At 35.6% G+C, this 20,733-nt stretch overlaps 1 protein-coding gene across 1 annotated transcript in view; it reads left to right on the forward strand.

Moving 5' to 3' along the window:
• Positions 1-387: 387 nt before the first annotated feature.
• Positions 388-20,733, forward strand: part of LOC114046294 (tumor necrosis factor ligand superfamily member 13B-like) — a 48,921-nt gene continuing 28,575 nt past the window's right edge. The window contains exons 1-3 of the mRNA XM_027866596.1: positions 388-959; positions 1,077-1,176; positions 14,695-14,751. Of these exons, the coding sequence (XP_027722397.1) occupies positions 597-959; positions 1,077-1,176; positions 14,695-14,751 (520 nt within the window). The 5' untranslated portion in view covers positions 388-596. The remainder of the gene's footprint in view (positions 960-1,076; positions 1,177-14,694; positions 14,752-20,733) is intronic.

Below are 20,733 nucleotides of genomic sequence, written 5' to 3' on the forward strand. Positions count from 1 at the left end.
TGTTGTGCTTCAGATTACTTTTGAATCATTCCCCCAAGAAAACTACACTGTATTTTATTTAGCTGACCTTACCTAATTATTCATTAGTTTTATTGCCCTGACTTGGATTCATCCCAGTTTTGCCTCATCTATCTTAAAGTAGACAGAGCCCAACTAGAGATAGTCTAATGAAGGTTTCATATATGGCTACTTAAACACACTAATCTGTTATTTTGGGACTTAAAACATTTTGCTTGATATACCTCTTAGTCAAAGGTCAAAGCTGTGTCTAAGAAAGAAGGGCTATGGAGCCCATTTGCTCCTGGAAGTTTGAGAGATACCAATAACAACATGTAACAAAAACTGAAAGTGAAAAGAGGAAGGCTGATTGAGCAATAAAATAAAGGAGAGAACGCCAGTAAAAACCTATTCTATGGTAACTACAGAGATGCATGGCAGAGGAAGGAAGAAAATTCAGGAGAGGCCTCCTGATGAGGCAAGATAGGCTTTAAGATCCCCTCAGTGCTGGACATCAGCAAACAAGTCTAACAGGAAATGATCCATTCCATGTGGTCACTTATTCTGCCTTCTCTAACTCTCAAAGTTCAAATAGTGAAATGGATGACGACAGAGAAAGAGGAGCAGTTAAACTTTATTTCTTCACTTCTGGCCTTAAGAAGAGAGAAGAAATGAAACTCCTGGATTGTATATCCACCCTTCCTCAGACAAAAAGCTCTGCATGGCAGGCTAGAAGAGGAGGGCTCCTCTCAGCCACTCTGTTACTAACACTTCTCTCCGGTGGCCTGGCACTGGTCTCATTGTACCAAGTGTTCACCCTGCAGGCTGAGTTGAGGAGTCTCCGGCATGAACTTCAGGCTTATCCGAGCAGGACTGAGCAACTGCAGGGCCTGCAGAAGGAGAAAGCAGAAATTTACCCTACTATTCTTCAGTCAGAAGCTGCTGCCATCACAGGACTACAAGTGAGTTACCAAAAAACTGCCTAGCCCTGAGTACAGGGCTCTCATGCTTCCTACTTCTTTTACTTCTGCTTATTTTTTTTTTTTTTTGTAAATAACCTGGGTCTTTTTCATTAACAGGAGCGTGGGGCACCCCCTATCACAGGAGAAAGCAATCCCCAAATCAGCCTTAGACAAAGCAGAAGGAGCAGAAGAGGTGTTCCGGACTCAGGGGAAACTAGTAAGTTGAGGGGAAGCAGTCTTTCAGAAACCTCCCAAATGGGGCAAACACCCATAGCACAAAAATGGGGAGAATTAAGTGATTTCATTTTCCTTCCTGGTTCTCTGATCTACATGTTTTCTTGTTGCAAACAAAACCTGACCAGACATGCTGCTAAAACAAGGGAGCCCTTTACGAGTATTACTTCAATTGTTCCAGGTTGTAGTGAAGAGGAGATTTAAGTATCAGCCTTCATGAGCCCTGGAATCATCTAGGGGAGTGGAGGAAGGGAAGGAAAAAATACCTCTTTTATTATTCTGACTCTTCATAGTGAACGCAATAAGCTGGTCAGTATTTTAATGTTCCTAAACAACATTTCATTCGTGAAATAATTCATCTGTGCTTGGTATAAAGGGAGCAGTTTATTTAATATTCAAATAAAAGAAAGGCCACTTTGTCAGAAGCATTGCCCATGACTCATGTAATAAAACCTCACCTTTTCCTATCCCATTTCCAAATCCAGAGCCATAATCAAATTAGGGACTGTCTTTGCTTTTGTATTTGTATGCTCAACCCTAGACACAGTGCTTTGCACATAGTAAGCCTTGGTAAATGTTTTGTTTTTCATTCTTTCATTCAAATGCTTTCATCTCTCTTTTATTAGAATGTGCCCATCTGAGACAGAGAGTTGGCTAAATATACTCATCTCTGCCATGCGCCATTTTGTGATATTTATACCAGAACAGGTGTACTGCTTTAATCTTATTGCTTCTCTCAAGACATTTTTAACAGTCCCTCCATATGAGAACTGAATGTGCCATTAATCTTCATTTTTTTTAAATAACTGTGCATGGAGCCCTTAAGTTTTAGACATCTCCTTATGTTAGAGAGATGAAGTATCAGAATGGTTAGAGATCTGACCTCTGAATCAGGAAAATCTGGGTTCTCTTGCCTCTGACACACATACTGGCTGTGCAATTCTGTAAAAGTCGCTTAACCTCTTAGTTTTTAAACAACTCTCTAAGGCTATCATTTACAGTGAAAATATCTACCTACACTCTTAGACAGAGTTCCCTTATCTGGCAGTTCCCTAATCCAATGTAATCAGAGATTCAATCTCTATTCTTCTGCCAGTTAATTTTTTCTAACCATGAAAAATTTACTAGAATAGTTTATAGCATAACAGGATGTTAAAGATGACCTTAGAATCCTTGCCATTTAGTGAAATTCAATGTAATTTAATGTAAGAGGAAACTGAGGCCCAAGAGGTAAAATGCCTTATCTGAGAGACTAATTGTACTATTTTGCATTTAGCCATCCAGAGCTCATTTGCCCATGATCAGAAAAATTCTTTATAACAATTCAAGAATTTATGTTTTAGAGTTGACAATGTATGACTTCAAATGTAATGCTTGCCATCACATTTTTATTAAAGCCCCAATGATTCCCTTTTAAAAGATGTGATCATAAAATCCAATCCATCTTTGAAGTCCAAATTTAAGATATATCTTCTTTGTGAAGCATTGCCTGATCAACTCAGATCATTATAAATCTCCCCTTACTCTGAGCTTCTAGGCCATCATTTATCATTTTTACAAGTCATACTCATTTGGGATTTATGACATTCTATTTTTCACTCTTGGTTACATTTGCATATGTACAGTCTATTTACCAATAGGATCAGATCAGAAGCCCCCAGAAGAAGGAAGGAGAAAGGGAGAAGGATAAAACTTGGTTCTTCCACAGTACCTACTATAGTCTCTTGCACATAGTACACAGTAAATAAATGTATTGATTCAATAGGAGCTTTAAAGTGATATTGAATGAAGTGACTTTGAGGTTACTTAACATTGTATTCCTTCTGAATTTCTTCTCATTTCTCAGTTTGTATTTAATCAGAAAACATTTTATGAAATATTAAAAGTTCATATTTATTGTAGCTGATTGAAAAACATAAGAGCACTGCCACAAGGGTTCCAGCCAGGAATACAGTCTAGGCCTTTTGGTTGTGGTGGTGAGCCAGGGAAGATAGCTCCCTAAAACTTGAGTAAAATGGCCCCAGAAACACCTTCTTTCAGACATTCATTCAGTTATAATTCTGATGAATTGAAGTTTTATCTCTATTTCATTCTTCAGTGCCGATATTTTTTTTCTTAATTATTTTTTTAACCTTTTAAATTAAAGACTTAGCTGGGTTCAAAGTATTTCACAAGATTGTTTCTGATTAAAATCTAACAGACAGAAATGTGGGGAAATCCAGCATAAAAGAGGTGCCAAATAACCAAAAGTTGCTCAAATTAATTTCATACTCAAACCCATAAACATATCTAGAGTTTGACTATTAGTAGCTTGCTAGTACAAACTGCCTTCTGTAGTAGCAAAGGCAAGTAGGTAACATCATTTCTTTTTAAGTGAAGACTTGACTATCCAACCCTCCAGTCCTGCTTGCTGGAGTCTTTGTTCTTAGATAGTCTAGAAGGACACCATCTGCTTTCTATAGCTACCTTCTCTTTCCGTATTTATTGTTGGGGAGCTGTTCAAGTCTGTTTCCTCTGGAGTTCTAAATCTGTTGTGACCTGTGAAGCTATAGTGAGAAGAAATCCTAAAGACGCTCAGCCAAAGAAGCATAATAGGAGAGTGCAACATAGAGTGTTAGGAGTAGCAAGGGGTCCCACATTCCTGCCTATATGGAAAACAATCATGAACCTCTTCTCCATCAGTCCACGCAACAGCTATAGCGGAGAGCCAGCTGGCTACTGACACTGTGCCCTCTGGCCAAAATTTGTCCCTGAAGGATTTTTTTCCCTGCACCAGAATATCAGAAACTTGGTCTCCAATGTTGCAAGAGACAAACATCTGTTCTACTTGTCAGAGTGGAATATGCAATTGACAGCAGTGACCTAGCAGCCATATTTTTTTTGAACCCTGTTATTGTTAAGCTTGACATTTTAGGAACATAAAGAGCCAAGAAACAAGTTGAACATTTTCTTTAAGTCAACTCAGTCAAAAGAGATGTTGTATATCTCTGTGCCATTCACTTGGTTGGAAGCAACAGATTTAATGATTGATATTTCTTCACACATTCAGGGGGTTTTTTGAACCCATTTGGAGGTCAAGATACTAGTAATGGGCTAATTTTTTCAGAAGTCTCTACAGTGTGGAAGAATATGTAATAATGACAATACTATTCTAGTTGTGGTTGCTGTTGTTGATATTTGTCAATTATACCTTTTCTAGATCAATCCTATTTATAATGAACTCTACTAATCTTCTTTTGCTCATTGTTGTAATAGAATTTGTTTATAACAAGTACATTTCTGGATGCAAATACTAATTTAGAAAGATTAGTGAAGAAACAGAGCTGACATCCAATTTTCTCTTCCCTCTAAAAAAGTTCATTCAGCAGTAAATCAGTAATGAACATTTTCACTGAGTTTTCATATGGTACTTTGTACCTCTCACATATTTATTCAGTGTTATTTTGTATATTATAATTTTCTTCTAATCAACCATATGCCTGTGTTAGATTTTATGTTCAAAGAGAGCAGTTTCTATGTTTTTTTTTATTTTACCCAATAATCCACACAATGATCTGTATATAGTAAATACTTAATAAATGTTGAATTAAATCAATCAAATAAAAATATGTATTTAGTGCCTGCTGTATTCAGGAAACAATTCTAGATTCTGGAGTACATATAAAAAAGTGTAAGGCCTGTTTTTATTTTTATTTTTTCCCTCAGGAAGCTTGTTATCTAGCTTGAGATAAGCAGTTTGTTGGTGAATGCATGATGACAATATACGTATGTCAAATAGGTCACAATAAGTGCTACTTCAGAGGAGGAAGAGCGTACTAGGGGCTAGGGTGATATGGAAAGGTTTCAATTTCACCCTATCTTCTACTCTTAGAACAGTCACCCTCTTGTTCTAATGATTTTCATCCCTTACCAAACCCCAGCCTTGGATGACGCCTACCACTGGCCTCCTCTGCTTCTGCTTATGTACTGTTGAGCAGAGTTAAAAGAATTCACACAACCTTACTGACCTGATATAATAAAAAAATTATGTTAAACTTTACTTGAATCTTTACTACAGCAAGATAATGCTTTCATTACTGAGTAACTGATTCCTTATCTCATTCCACACAGAAGTTATACCAAACCTTCTCATTTTTCCTTATTCCTCCCACCTACCCCTATCCTATCTCAGCAGAGGACCTTAATATTTTTTTTTTTCTTTTCTTTTGTGAGGCAATCAGGGTTAAGTGACTTTCCCAGGGTCACACAGTGGAGGCCAAATTTGAACTCAGGTCCTCCTGCCTTCAGGGCCTAATGCTCTATCCACTGCACCATCTAGCTGCCCCCTTCCTATTTCTTTTACTGAGGAGATTAAGGCCACTTTTTTTAAACCCCCCCCCATGAGCTTCCTCTTCTCACTTTCTCTTTCTTAGTCCTTACTCTTTCCTCTTTTCTTCCAGTTTCTAATAATGATGTGGCTCTTCTCCTTGCCAAAATTCACCCTTATACACGTGCGTTTAATCCTATCTCTTCCCATTTTTTCCAGTAGACTTCAGTTTTGTCCCCACTCCACCTCTCTTTTTCTATTGGTTCCTTAACTACTGCCTTCAAACAGGCCCAAGTTTTTTTCCCTCCTTAAAACAACAAACAAAAACCTCTCCATTACACCCTATTGTAGCCTCGAATGATTGTTTTATATCTCTCCTGCCTTTATTAGCCAAACTCCTATAAAAAGTGGTCTACAGTTGCCATCTTCAGTTTCTCTTTTTCTGTCATTCCTCAACACTTTGCAATTTGGCTTCCGATCTTACCATTCAATTGAAATTTATTTTTCTTCTTTATTGTTAGCAATGATATCTTAATTGCAAAACCTGATACTCTTTTATCACACTTGATCCTTTTTTACCTCTCTTCAGCATTTTGTATCATTGACCATCCTTGTTTCCTAGATATTCTCTTCCCTCTAGGTTTTTCTAATGCTTCTTTCACCTGGTTCTCCTCTCATCTCTATGACTATCTCTTCTCAGAGAAGAGAAACTTATACATATCGTGCCCTCTAACCCTAGGTGTTCCTCAAGGCTCTGACTTGGGATTTTTTCTCTTCTTTCTCTAAACTCCCGGTGACCTGACTATTCTCATGAACTTAATTACTATCTCTATGCATGTTACATCCGTATCTATGTATCGAGTCCCAGTCTCTTCCTTCAGTTCTACATTACAAATTGCTTTTTGGACATTTCAAACTGTGTGTTCCAGAGACGTCTCAAATTCAACATGCCACAAACAGAACTTACTACCTTTCCTCCCAAGCCCTTCCAATCTTTTCTATTTAAAGATACCATCATTCTTTCAGTCTACTAGATTTCTATCTTTGGTGTCATCCTTGAACTTCTCACTTTCCCTTACCCTATATATCTAATCAATTGCCAAGATATCTTCCTCTACATCTGACCCCTGTTTTCCACTCATATAGCCACCACCTTAGTTCAGGCCTTTATCACCTCTCAGCCAGACTATTACAATGGCCTCCTAATTAGCTCCTCTCCCCTCTGTAGTTCATTTTCCACAGAAATGCCAAAGTAATTTTCCTTAGGTGCAGAATTGACCATATGATTCCTCTAATCAATAAATTTCAGCAGCTCCCTATTACCTCTGGAATAAGATATGAACTTATCTATTTGACTTGTAAGCTGCTTACTAGGTTATAAATGACTCCCCTTCCTGCACTCTGTGGTACACAAACTACCCTTCTTTCTGTTCCTCACATCTGACGCTCCATCTCTTCTTGTTGTATGCCTTTGCACTGATTGTTTTTATGTCAGAAATGTATTCCCTCCTCTGCCTTACAGAATCTTTCTGTTCCTTCAAGATGCAGCTTAATAACTACCTTCTTCTAGGTCCTAGAAGCTTCTAAATGAAGCTTTTCCTGATCATCCCAACTGTCAGTATCCTTCCTGCCAACGACCTTGTCTATATATATTACTTACTCTATTTATGTTTATTCTTGTACATACTTATCTATGTGCATATTGTCTTCCCAAATAGAATGTAAGCTCCTTGACAGTATGGATTATTTCATTCTCCATGTTTGAATCCTCAATGCCTAGTATGGTATCTTCATAGTGGGTGCTTAACACAAGCTTATTGATTGATTTATGATTTTATGGACACCTTGAAAGTTACGTAGGAGCTGAATGGCTGTAGGGGTGGAGGAGGGGAATCTAGATGGTAGAAAGGACTGAATTAGCAAGTGATTTATACAATTAGAAGAAAGATGCATCATTTATGCACAGTTGCATTTGCACCTCTGCACCTTTGAAAAATGTGTCATTTCCTTTAATTCAGTGATTTTGTAGTGAGGTTGTGCTAGGTGGAGGTATTTAGGATATTTGATGTATAGACAGATGAGAAAAGATATAATTTGATGAAATTCAATGATGACAAAAGAGTCGAGAAGGTCCATTATAACTCATCTCTTCTCTTCCCATCCCACTTCAGATGTAACATCCATATTGAATTAAATAAGATCAAATCAGGCAAAGCATTTTGTAAAGCACAAAGTATGTATAAAATATTATTATTTGTAATACTGATAAAAATATTTATTAATGGAGATGTAATCTGGTAATAGCATATAATCTGTTTTTTTCTTATATTTACTGTCAAATGTGCAAGAACCAGAGAAACCAGTATGTGTGTGTGTGTGTGTATGAGTGTGTGACCAAATAAAGAGAGTATTGTTAACATTGGCTAAGTAGAGAAACTGCATGCTTATTCAGAATCATTATTGTATACTAGATTATCCAGAACCCTTAATTATCCAGAATGATTTTTTGTCGTAATGGAATAAAATATAGAATGAATTTTAACAGTAAATCTTAGATTTTTTTAGGAATCATTTAGATTTTGGATACTAATGGTATGGTGCCCACACTTTTGAAATAGTTCATCCCAAGTTCATTATTTGTCTGGCAGGAATTTTCCTTTCTTGTTTTATAAACATCTCTATTGTGCTGGCATTAAGTGATGATTGAACAAACTTTTTTTTTGTTTTGCATATCTACTACATGCACAGCAGAGATTAGGTACTTGGGGAAAAATAAAGATTATTAAAGTGAAGTGACTAGTTGATTAAGAAGGTGGTATCAGAAAGAATAAGCAGACTGCTTTACCAGAACATAATAGAGGAGATTCTTTTCTTCATATGGGTTAGACTAATGAATATAATATATAATTATATTATATATAAGTACATAATATATTTTGCATGTTATTTTCAAAACTGTTCTGCTTATTTCCTTGTTTTCTTATGTGCATTTAAAAATTACAGGAACCCCTATTTTTTGTCATCAATATTGCCAATGCTCTTACTCTTGACCTGCCCCCGATTAAAAATGGAGAGAAAGAAATAGGTAAAAAAGGAACAAATTTGTAGTAAATAAACATACTTCAGCAAATGAATCCTGTCCAAACAACCCATCCAAAATATATCTGTTTCTTTACCTTATGTACATCACCTCTCTGTCAGGAGATAGGTAACATGCTTCATCATGAGTCCTCCAGATACATTGCATTGATCAGAGTTCTTAAGTATTTCAAAGTTGTTTTTCTTGACAATGTTGCTGTCCATATAAACTGTTCTCTTGGTTCTGCTCACTTCACTCTGTGTCACTCCTTAATATCCTGAATTCTCTGAAGTCATCCTATCATTTCTATGATGCAATAATATTCCTTTAAACTCATATACCACACTTTGTTCAGGAATGCTTAGCTGTCTAAGAGACAATCTTGGGCACCCACTTAAATTCTAGATCTTTTTCTTTCTCCCTGTTTTTATCTTCCTTCAAGATCAGGAAGTTTGTTTTGTTTGTGAGTATTCTTTCTCCAATATTTTTCTCCTCTCTTAACTGCTGTCTTCCTATCCCAGTTATCATGTTCTCCCCTGAGTCTTCTCAAACCCAGTTCTTTCAAATGATCTTCACATAGTAAATCTTGAGACCCTTCCCCATCCTATTTTCCTTCCTCTGGATGCTCAGAACTAAATACATAACCCCAGATGAGGCTGACACAAATAGAGTACAGACTATCCACTCCTTACTTCTGGAAGCTATGCCTTTTGTAATATGGCCTCAAATCTCATTAGTTTTTTTGACTGCCACATTTTTTAGCTGCTGACTCATATTGAATTTGTAATTCATTAAAAAAACCTAGATCTTTTCCCAACAAACTTTCTCTAGCCATGCCTACCCCATCTTGTAGTTGTGAGTTTGATTTTTTTAAATCCATTTCCTTTTTTTTGTATCTATTTATCCCTATCAGATTTCATCTGATCAGATTGATCTCAATGGTTTTGCCTGTCAAGATATTTTGAATCTTGACTGTCATTAGTCAGATAGTCACTAAACATTTATTAAACACCTAATATGTGCCAGGCATTGTACTAAACTCTGGAGATACAAAGAAATATAAATGACTGTCCTTAATCTCAAGGAGCTTATTCAGTTCAGTGTCATCTATAAATCTAATGAATATGCCATCAGTGCCTTTAAACAAGCAATTAGTTAGGAAAAATAAATAGCACAAGTCCAAGCACAGATCCATGAGGTACTCCAATGGAGACCTCCTGCCAGATTGACACTGAACCATTAACAACTACTCTTTGAGTCAAGTCTTTAGAAGCCTGGAAATTAGATCCGAATCCATATGATATATTGTAATCTATTCTGCATTTCTCCATCTAATTATGCTTAATTTTTACTGCTAACCTTGCCTTTTTAATTTCAGCTGAAACATAATAAATTCTGCTCCAAGCCCTTATTTTAACTCTGTTTGTCTCTCTGTTTCAAGTGTGTTTCTCCCAAACAACATATTGTTGGATTCTGGTTTCTAATCCATTCTGCTATCCACTTCTTATGGGTGAGATCATCCCATTACATTCACCATTATTATTGCTAAATGTGTATTTCCCTCCATCTTATTTTCTTCTGTTTATTCTTCTCTCTCTCTCTCTCTCTCTCTCTCTCTCTTTGTTTTTCTTTTTTCCTTTTGGTGAGGCAATCAAGATTAAATGACTTGCCCAGGGTCACACAGCTAGTAAGTGTCAAGTGTCTGAGGCTGTATTTGAACTCAGGTTCTCCTAACTCCAAGGCCAGAGCCCTATCCACTGAGCCCCTTAGCTGATTCTTCTATTTCTCTTTTTATCCTGTCCATCCTGGAAAGTTTGTTTTGCTTCTGACCACTGACTCCCTTAATCTGCCCTCCTTTTTATCATCCCTTCTCCTCTTCTCTTATCCCCTTCCTCTTCTTTTTCCATGTGGGATAAGATACATTCTATACCCAACTAAATGTGTCTGTTATACACACAGACATACATATATTCTTTCCTCTTTGAACCAATTCCGATGAGAATGAGATCTAAGTGTTGCCTGCCACACGCCCCCCAATTTCCCCTTCATGATAAAATCTCTTTCTTGCACACCTCTTTTATGTGGGAAAAATTTCCCTTCTACTTCTCTGCTCCTTCTTCTCCGAGTGTGCATCCTTCTTTCTCAGCTGTTCATTTTTTTTTGAGATCATCCCAACATAATTGCCCCACACCTAGGCCCTCTGTCTATGTAGACTCTTTCTAACTGTTCTAACAGTAATAAAATTCTTAGGGAATTACATGCATAATCTTCCCATTTAGGGACATAAACAATTAAACTTTATTAAGTACCTTATGATTTCTCTTTCATGTTTTTCGTTTTATGCTTCTCTTGGGTCCTGTGTTTGAATGTCAGATTTTCTATTCAGCTTTGTTTTTTTCATCAGGAATGCTTAAATTTCCTCTATTTCATTAAATATCCATTGTCCTCCTGAAGGAATGTACCCAGTTTTGCTGGATAGATTATACTTGGTTGTAATCCCTTTGCCTTCTGGAATGTCATGTTCTAAGCCCTTCACTTCTTTGACGTAGTTGTCAAATCTTATGTAATCTTTACTGTGATGCCATAATATTTGAATTATTTCTTTCTGGCTGCTTATAATATTTTCTCCTTGACCTTGGAGCTCTGGAATTTGGCTATAATGTTCCTAGGAGTTTTCATTTTAGAATCTCTTTTAGGAGGTGCTTGGTAGATTCTTTCAGTTTCTATTTTACCCTCTGAATCTAAGCTATTAGGGCAGTTTTCCTTGATATTTTCTTGAAATATGATGTATAGGTTTTTTTTTATCATAACTTTCAGGTAGTCTAATATTTTTAAAATTATCTCTCCTCAATTTGTTTTCTGGACAGTTTTTTTTTCCTGATGATATATTTCACATTTTCCTCCCATTCTTTGGCTTTGTTTTATTGTTTCTTGATGTCTCATGGAGTCATTAGCTTCCAGTTTCCCAATTCTGATTTTTAAGGAATTATTTTCTTCAGTGAGCTTTTGTACCTTTTTCCATTTGGTCAATTCTGTTTTTTTAAGATGTTCTTTTCTTTAGTGAATTTTTGTACCTCCTTTTCCATTTGACTTATTCTCTTTTTAAAGAAGTTATTTACTTCAGTGAATTTTTGCGCCTCTTTTACCATTCGGCAAATTCCATTTTTAAGGTGTTATTTTCTTCAGTATTTTTGTGCCTGTTTTTCCAAGCTATTCATTCTCTTTTTATAATTTTCTTGGTCACTCTCATTTCTTTTCCTACTTTTTACTCTACGTCTTATCTCTATCTTTAACTTTTCCACAAATTCTTGTTGTATTATGTCCAATTAGCATTTTGCTTTGAAGCACTGCTTCTACTTTTTATGTTGTCTTCTTCTTCTGAAGAAGAATGTTTTGGATTTTCCTGCCAATATGACAGCTTGTAATTGTCAAGTTATTTTGTTGTTGTTGTTGCTGTTTGCTCGTATTTCCAGTCTATTTCTTGACTTTGAACTGAATATTAAAGTTTGACTTTGCTCACCTTGGGGTGAGGAGGTACTGTCCCAAGTTTCAGGCTTTTTCATGCTTCTGTTTTAAAAGCTAATTCTGGGGGTCTGCAAGTCTTTGGTGCTTCCAAGGTGGTATGATATGGGGAAAGGGGTCTTCACTGCTCTCTCAGTCTGTGCTGTGGTCTTTGTCTAGGAAGGGCCCCTGTTCTCCTGCAGCTGCAGGTGCTAGTGCTACTCTCTGTCTTGAAAGTGCTCTGGGCCCTACTTAACCAAAATCTGAAAAGGGAGGGAGGGGACTACATATAACCCTCTATTTATCTAATTAGAGAAATTTTGTATCAGCTTTTCTTCATTAAAAAACACCCTACCCTCTCCCACCTGTAAGCCTCCCTTTCTTTTTCTTTTTTGTTTTGTTTTGTTTTGGTTTGGTTTGAATTTGTGGAGGAGAATTGTATGTCATAGAAATGATTAAGTTTAGCTCTCTTTCAGTACCCAGGAAGGAGACCAAAATGACAACAGTTTATCTTGCCTTTCTGTCTAGGTGGCAGCAGTAACAGTGGGACTGAGGAGGGATAATGTTGTTACATGTAGCCAGTAAAATGTGGAAGAGTAAATTTAGCTGCTTAAGATGTTTAGGTCCTGGCTTTCTAGCAAATAGTATAGTACATGATCCATAGTAAGTACTTAATAAATGCTTACTGATCATTGGTTAAGTGCTTGAATTTTTTTTTTATTTTATTCACTGCTATACTGATTAAAATCAAGGTGCAACTACTTGTATTTTTTTTTTTCAACAAGTAATGCCCTGTTCTACTACAATGACAGTAGCAAATCAGATTCTTCCTATTTATCAGACTTGGCTATATTTGGTTTAATGAAGTAAGACTAAACCAGAGATCAAAATGTTTGACCTTCTAATAAATCACTAGATTTTTAACCTAGCAGTAAATCTAGTTACAGTATAATCTAAAAAAATCATTAATGCTATATTTTCCATCCTTAATTAATAGAATTCTTCATTTTAGCCTTTCTTTGTGGGAAAAAACCACTTTGAATATTTACATATAATTTTCTATCCACTAATAACAATCTCATGAACTTCCTTAATGTGGAATTAATTCTTGAAAGTTTTTCTTAAAATTTAGAATCAAATAATCAATGTTGCAATAGTAGCAAACATATTGAATATGTTCTGTATTAGATTAGTGCATACTACGCTAGATTTTTATAGACTTGAAATTTTATTCTAAATTTTTTTCTTTCCTGGAAGCGACAGCTGAAGATTATTTCCCGAAATATAATTGCTTGATTATGTAATATCATTAAAAACTCATATTTTATTTGGGAAAAGTGTTGATTTCTTTTTTGGTTCAGTAATGTTAAGTGAACTCATTATTCATTGTTAAATTTTCCAGCTGATTATGCTGCATGTTAAAACTAAATATAATCAAAACAGATGTTATCACTTCTCTAGTTTTTTCTAAATCTCAGTGTACTTTACAGGCTAATCCTACTGAAGCTTCTGAGATAAACACTTGACATTTTAAACCAAATTGGATTAAACACTAAAGATGGATTGCAAGACTTCCATCAGTTTCTAAGGTTCTTCTAGGACCATATGGATATAAGTGCACATTTTTTTGAAAAATTGGTCTTTACACTTACAGTGACACATCTAATAACAAACTATGTCAAGAGAAGTTGTTGACTCCACTTTATGCAAGTGGTTAAAAATATTTCTTGGGTATTATGTTGACATGTTGGTATGTATATCTATCAATCAATCTATAAGAATTTATTAAGTGTGCCACACTGTCTTGGGGATGCAAACACAAACATGAAGTAACATATATACACATATATATGCATATACACAAATATATATGTGTATATTTATATATGCATATATATTATAATTACAAGGTAACTTTAGAGGTGAAGGCTGTAGCAGCAGGGAGGACCATAAAAGGCCTCCTGCAGAAGGTGGTTCTTGAGCTGTCTGCCCCCCCCCCCTTTTTTTCCTTTTTAGGCAATTGGGATTAAGTTATTTGCCCAGGGTCACACAGCTAGTAGGTATCAAATGTTTGATCTGAGGCCAAATTTGAAATGAGGTCCTCCTGACTTCAAGGCTGGTGCTTTACCCACTTTGTCACCTAGCTGCCCCCTTGAGCTGAGTCTTGATGGAAAACAAGGATTCCAGGAGGTGGAGTGAAGAGGGAAGAGTATGTCAGGCTTAGGGGGCAGAGAATGCAAAGTATCCATGTGTGAGGAGCAAGAAGTAAGCTAATATGACTAGACCATGGAATATATTGAAGGAATTCTTGTGTAAAATGACTGGAAAGGTAGGTAGGGACCAGGTTGTGAAGGGTTTTCAATGTCAAACAAAGGAGATTATATTTCATCCTAGAGAGAGAGTCATTGGAGTTTTTTGAGGTGTAGGGAGAAGGGAGGTGACATTATCAGATTTTTATTTTATAAAATTTACTTTGGTGTTTGTGTGAAAGACGGATTGGAGTGGGGAAAGCCTTAAGGAAAGAAGACCAATAAACTATTAGCTTCATTTCTCAGGGAAAGACATTTGTGTTAGTTTCTTATTATTTCTACTGACATAACATTTTTGCCTTTTAGGAATACAAGACTGCTTGCAGTTGATTGCTGATGGTACAAGTCCCACAATACAAAGAGGTAACACAATGAATCACAACCCCCCCCCATTTAAACAATAGATTAAATGATGATAGATACATGTATCTAATGCTATCATTCCGAATTACAAGTAAAACAGCATATCTGCCTCAAAATTAATATGCCTAATACCTTTTCTTCATGATGGACCTTAAAATTCCTGCTATAGTAGACTCCATCCCCCAATTCTTTTCTTCCTGGGGCTAAACATATCCAATTTCTTCATTCAATCTTAATATGAAATAATTTAAAAGTTTTTCATGACCCTGTGAGTTCTTCTCTAGACATTTTCCAGCTTATTGGTGTTCTTCCTAAAATGTGTTACCCAGAGCTGAACCTAATACTTCAGTATGACTCCAAAGCATAGTAGAACAATTCTACCCTGGTCAGTCTGATTCAATTAATGTAGCCCAGTATTGTTTTGGCTTTTTTTTTTTATCTCCAATATCACACTAGGAAGTCTAAATAAAAAGACTATGATTGGTGTCCTATAGAATTTCTAATTTCTTATAATACATGTAAAATGTGATTTAAATATTCTCTTCAAGGTCATCATGAGAAATGTACTGAATGAACCTTAGAACAGTGCAAAAATGGGATGGTATTATAACTATATCTAAAAAGCCATAGTTAGGCCTTTTGGGAAGCAGGACAAACTCAGGGAGCATAGATAATAAATAATTTTTCCTTCCTGTTGAAGGAATCTCATTAGTCTTCTGGCCTATTATTTATGTAATAGATAGTATTCCTAATTAGGGGTTACTATCCAGAGATAGGAGGATATTTAAAGGGACCTAATATAACTATTCTCTCATTTTAGAGAAGTTCAGAAAAAAGTGGCTTGTTGGGTTTATGCAACTATGAAGTAGTAGAACTAGCACTTAAATCTGTTTGTTGATTTTAAGTCCAGGTTTCTTTGATCTATTAGAAAGAATGTTCATTAGGCCTGGGGCTTTTTCTTCCCTACTTGTAAATATCAAAATGGATCTGTGATGTCACATATATGGTCATTCCCTCAGTGATACAATAACATGATGGAAAGGATATTCAGTAATAATACAATGTTGGTTCAGTTGGATATAGATCCCTTCATCTCTGTACATAGATGTTCTCAAAAAGCATCAAGAAGTCTCCGAGCTCTGTGAAGAATGTGAGCTCCTTGAGAGCAGGGATGTTTTTTTTTTTCCTTTCTTTTTACCTCCAGAACTTAGCACAATGCTAACATAGTAGGTACTTAATAAATGCTTGTTGACTTGATGGGACTTTTAAAAAACCATCTAAAAAAACCATCCACTACTCATTTACTGGGCTTTTTATTCCTCTTACTGACTAGGGATCTCCATCAGTAGCTCGAACCTTAGTCCCCTGGGCCAAGGAGATATCTCAAGGATAGTTTCATTGCTTTTTTTTAAGGGGAAAACTAGACTTACCTAGGTAGCAAGGGCTTTCTTTTCTTTTTTTAAATAGTATTTTATTTTTCCAATCACATGTAAAGACAATTTTTAACATTCATTGTTTTAAAATTTCTAATTCCATATTATCTCCCCCTCTTTACTATCTCCTCCCTAAGATGGTTAGCAATTTAATATTTTATATATGTGCAATCATGTAAACCATATTTCCTTATTAGTCATATTGTGAAAGAAGAAACAGGCCAAAAGAAAAAAAAACATGAGAATAACAAAGAAAATGAAAATACTATGCTTTAATCTATATTCAGACTCTATTATTTCTTGCTCTGGATGTGGACTCATGAGTCCTTTGGAATTTTTTGGATCATCATATTGAGGAGAAGAGTTAAGTTGTTCATAGTTGATCATCGCACAATGTGTAGCAGGGACTTTCTACTCTTTTTCTTTTTTAAAGGAAATTACACTATATAATTTTTTTAACATTTAAAAAATATTTGAGTTCCAAATTCTCTCGCTCCAGCCCCTTCTCATCCACTGAGAATGCAAGCAATATGATGCTCATTATAATGTGAAATCATGAAAACATATTTCTATATTAGCCATGTTGTAAAAAACAAGAAAAATAAAGAAAGTAAGAAAATTATGCTTCAATTTGGACTCAGAGTTCATCAATTCTTTCTCTGGAGCTGGTTAACAATTTTTATCATAAGTCTTTCCTAATTGTCTTGAATCTTTGAGAATAACTAAGTGATTCACAATTGATCATCGTACAATATTGCTTTTACTGTGTACGATGATCTCCTGATTCTGTTCACTTCACTTTTCATCAGTTCAAATAGGTCTTTCTAGGTTTTTCTGAAACCATCCCCCTTATCATTTCTTATATCACAATAGTGTTCCATCATAACTTGTTCAGCCATTCCCCAATTGATGAGCATCCTCTCAATTTCTAATTATTTGTCACCACAAAAAAAGCTGCTATAAATATCTTTGTACATATAGATCCTTTTCCCTTTTCTTTAATCTCTATGAGATGCAGACCTGGTATTGTTGTATCACAGGGTATGCAAAGTTTTATAGCCCTTTGGGTATAGTTCCAAATTATACTCCAGAATGGTTGGACGAGTTCACAACTCCACCAACACTTTATTAGTGTACCTATTTTCCCACATTCCCTTCAGTATTTGACGTTTTTGGTAGGTATGAGGTGGTACCTCAGAGGTGTTTTAATTTGCATTTTTCTAATCAATAGTGATTTAGAGCATTTTTTCACATGACTATTGAAAGATAGCTTTGATTTCTTCTGAAAACTACCTGTTCATATCCCTTGACCATTTATCAACTGGAGAATGACTCTTATTTTTATAAATTTTGTGCAATTCCCTACATATTAGAAAGAAGATGACTTTATTTGAGAAACTTGCTGTAAAATTTTTAAAAAATATTACTTCATTACCTATGGTGCCATTTATCAAAATGTAGTTTCCCTGTTTATGTCTTTTAATTAGGCCTACTTTTGCTTTTACTTTGTCTGAAATTATAATTTATATTCCTGCTGTTTTTACTTCAGCTGAACCATAATAGATTCTACTCCAGCTTATTATTTTAACTCTGTCTGTCTCTTTCTGTTTAAAGTGTACCTCTTGTAAACAATATATTGTTGGATTCTGGTTTCTAATCCATTCTGCTATCTGCTTCTGTTTTATGGGTGAGTTCATCCCATTCATATTCACAGTTATGATTACTAACTATGTATTTTTCTCCATCCTATTTTCTTCTTTTTATCCTTCTATCTGTTTTTACCCTGTCCTTCCTCAATTTGCTTCTGACTACTGCCTCCCTTATTCTGCCCTCCCTTTTGTCACCCCCCACATACCCTTCATCTTATTCTATTCCCCTCCTCCTTCTCATTGGGTAAGATAGAGTTCTATACCCAACTAACAGTGTGTGTGTGTGTGTGTGTGTGTGTGTGTGTGCATGTGCATGCATGTGTGCGTATACATATATGTGTGTGTATACATGTGTGTGTCTTCCCTTTTTGGACCAGTTACAATGAGAATGAGGTTCAAGTGTTGCCTGCCACCCTCATTTCCTCTCCACTATAAAAAGCTCTTTCTTATGCAACTTTTTAAATTAATTAATTAATTTTTTGTTTTCAGCATTCACTTCCATAAGCTTTTGAGTTTTAAATTTTCTCCCCTACCTTCCTGCCTCCCTCCCAAGACAGCATGCAATTTGATATATGCTCTCCATATACATTCCTATTAAACATATTTTCACATTAGTCATGGTGTAAAGAAGAATTAGAACCAATAGGAGGGGAAAAAAAGGGTAAATAGTGTGCTTTGATCTGCATTGACTCCATAGTTCTTTCTCTGGATGTGGGTAGCATTTTCCGTCATGAGACTTTTGGAGATGTCTTAGATCCTTGCATTGCTGAGAAGGGATAAGTCTATCAAAGTTAGTCATCGTACAATGTGGCTGTTACTGTGTACAATGTTCTCCTGGTTCTGCTCATTTCACTCAGCATCAGTCCAAACAAGTCTTTCCAGGTTTTTCTGAAGTCTTCTTGCTCATCATTTCTTACAGTACAATAATAATTCATTACATTCATATATCACAATTTGTTCAGCCATTCCCCAATTGATGGGTATCCCTTCAATTTCCAATTCTTTGCCACCACAGAAAGAACTGCTATAAATATTTTTGTACATGTGAGTCCTTTTCCTATTTTTATGATATCTTTGGGATACAGCCCTAAAAATGGTATTGCTGGGTCAAAAGGCATGCACATTTTTATAGCCCTTTGAGTATAGTTCCAAATTGTTCTCCAAAATGGTTGGATCAGTTCACAACTCCACCAACAATGCATTAGTGTTCCAATTTTCCCACTTCTTTTCCAACATTTATCATTTTCCTGTTTTGTGGTATTAGCCAATTAGATAGGTGTGATGTGGTACCTCAGAGTTATTTTGATTTGCATTTCTCTAATCAATAGTGATTTAGAGCATTTTTTCATATGACTATAGAGAGCTTTAATTTCTTCATCTGAAAACTGCCTGTTCATATCCTTTGACCATTTATCAATTGGGGAATGACTTGTATTCTTATAAATTTGACTCAGTTTTCTACCTGTGTGAGAATTTAAGCCTTTATCAGAAACATTGGCTATAAAAATTATTTCCTAGTTTTCTGCTTCCCTCCTAATCCTGGATGTATTGACTTTATTTGTGCAAAACCTTTTCAATTTAATGTAATCAAAATGATCTATTTTTCATTTCATAATGTTCTCTATCTCTTGTTTGGTCATAAATTCTTCTGTTCTCCATAAATCTGGCAGATAAACTATCCCTTGCTTTCCCAGTTTGCTTGTAGTACCTAAATAGTGTACCCATTTTGACTTTATTTTGGTATATGGTGTAAGATTTTGATCCATGCCTAGTTTCTGCCATACTTTTTTCTAGTTTCCCCAGCAGGTTTTGTCAAATGATGAGTTCTTATCCCAGAAGGTGGGGTCTTTGGGTTTCTCAAGGAGTAGATTACTATAGTCATTGACTACTGTGTCTTATGTACCTAACCTATTCCACTGATCCACCACTCTATTTCTTAGCCAGTACCAAGTAGTTTTGATGAGTGCTGCTTTATAATACAATTTAAGATCCGGTATGACTAGGCCACTGCAACTCTTTTTTGTGAGATAATTTTTTCCATTCTTCTCCCTTTCCACTTCTCTCAGTTCATCTCTTTCTATCACTCCTTCATTTTTTTTAATCATCCCAACATAATTGACTTATACCCTTCTGTCTATGTAGGCTCCTTCTAACTCCTCTAATAATGATGAAGTTCTTAGGAATTACATGTATCATCTTCAAATATAGAAAAGTAAACAGTTTAACCTTATTGAATCCTTTATGATTTCTCTTTCATGTTTACCTTTTTATGCTTCTCTTGGGTCTTTTGTTTGAATGTCAAATTTTATATTCAGTTCTGGTCTTTTCATCAGGAACAGGTGAAGGTCCTCTATTTCATTAAATGTCTATTTTCCCCCTGAAGGATTATACTCTTTGCTGGGTAGGTTATTCTTGGATGTAATCCTAGCTTCTTCACCTTTTGGAATATCATATTTTTCTTCTTTAATGCGAAAGCTGCTAAATCTTGCATGACTCTGACTGTGGTTCTACAGAATTGTTTCTTTCTGGATGCTTGCAATATTTCCTTCTTGACCTGGGAGCTCTGGAGTTGGCTATAATATTCCTGGGGATTTTCATTTTGGGATCTCTTTCAGGAGGTCATTGATCATTTCTTTCAATTTCTATTATACCCTCTGGACTTAAGTGATCAGGGCAGTTTTCCTTACAATTTTTTGAAATATGATGTACAGATTCATTTAAAAAAAGCATGGTTTTCAAGTAGTACAATAATTCTTAAATTATCTCTCCTCAATCTATTTTCAAGGTCAGTTTTTTTCCCTAATGGGATATTTCACATTTTGTTATTTTTTCTATTCTTTTAACTTTGCTTTATTCTTTCTTTCTTTCTTTCTTTCTTTCTTTCTTTCTTTCTTTCTTTC

Source organism: Vombatus ursinus, unplaced genomic scaffold, assembly GCF_900497805.2.
Source record: "Vombatus ursinus unplaced genomic scaffold, bare-nosed wombat genome assembly UNPS02014781.1, whole genome shotgun sequence".
Taxonomy (NCBI): Eukaryota; Metazoa; Chordata; class Mammalia; order Diprotodontia; family Vombatidae; genus Vombatus; species Vombatus ursinus.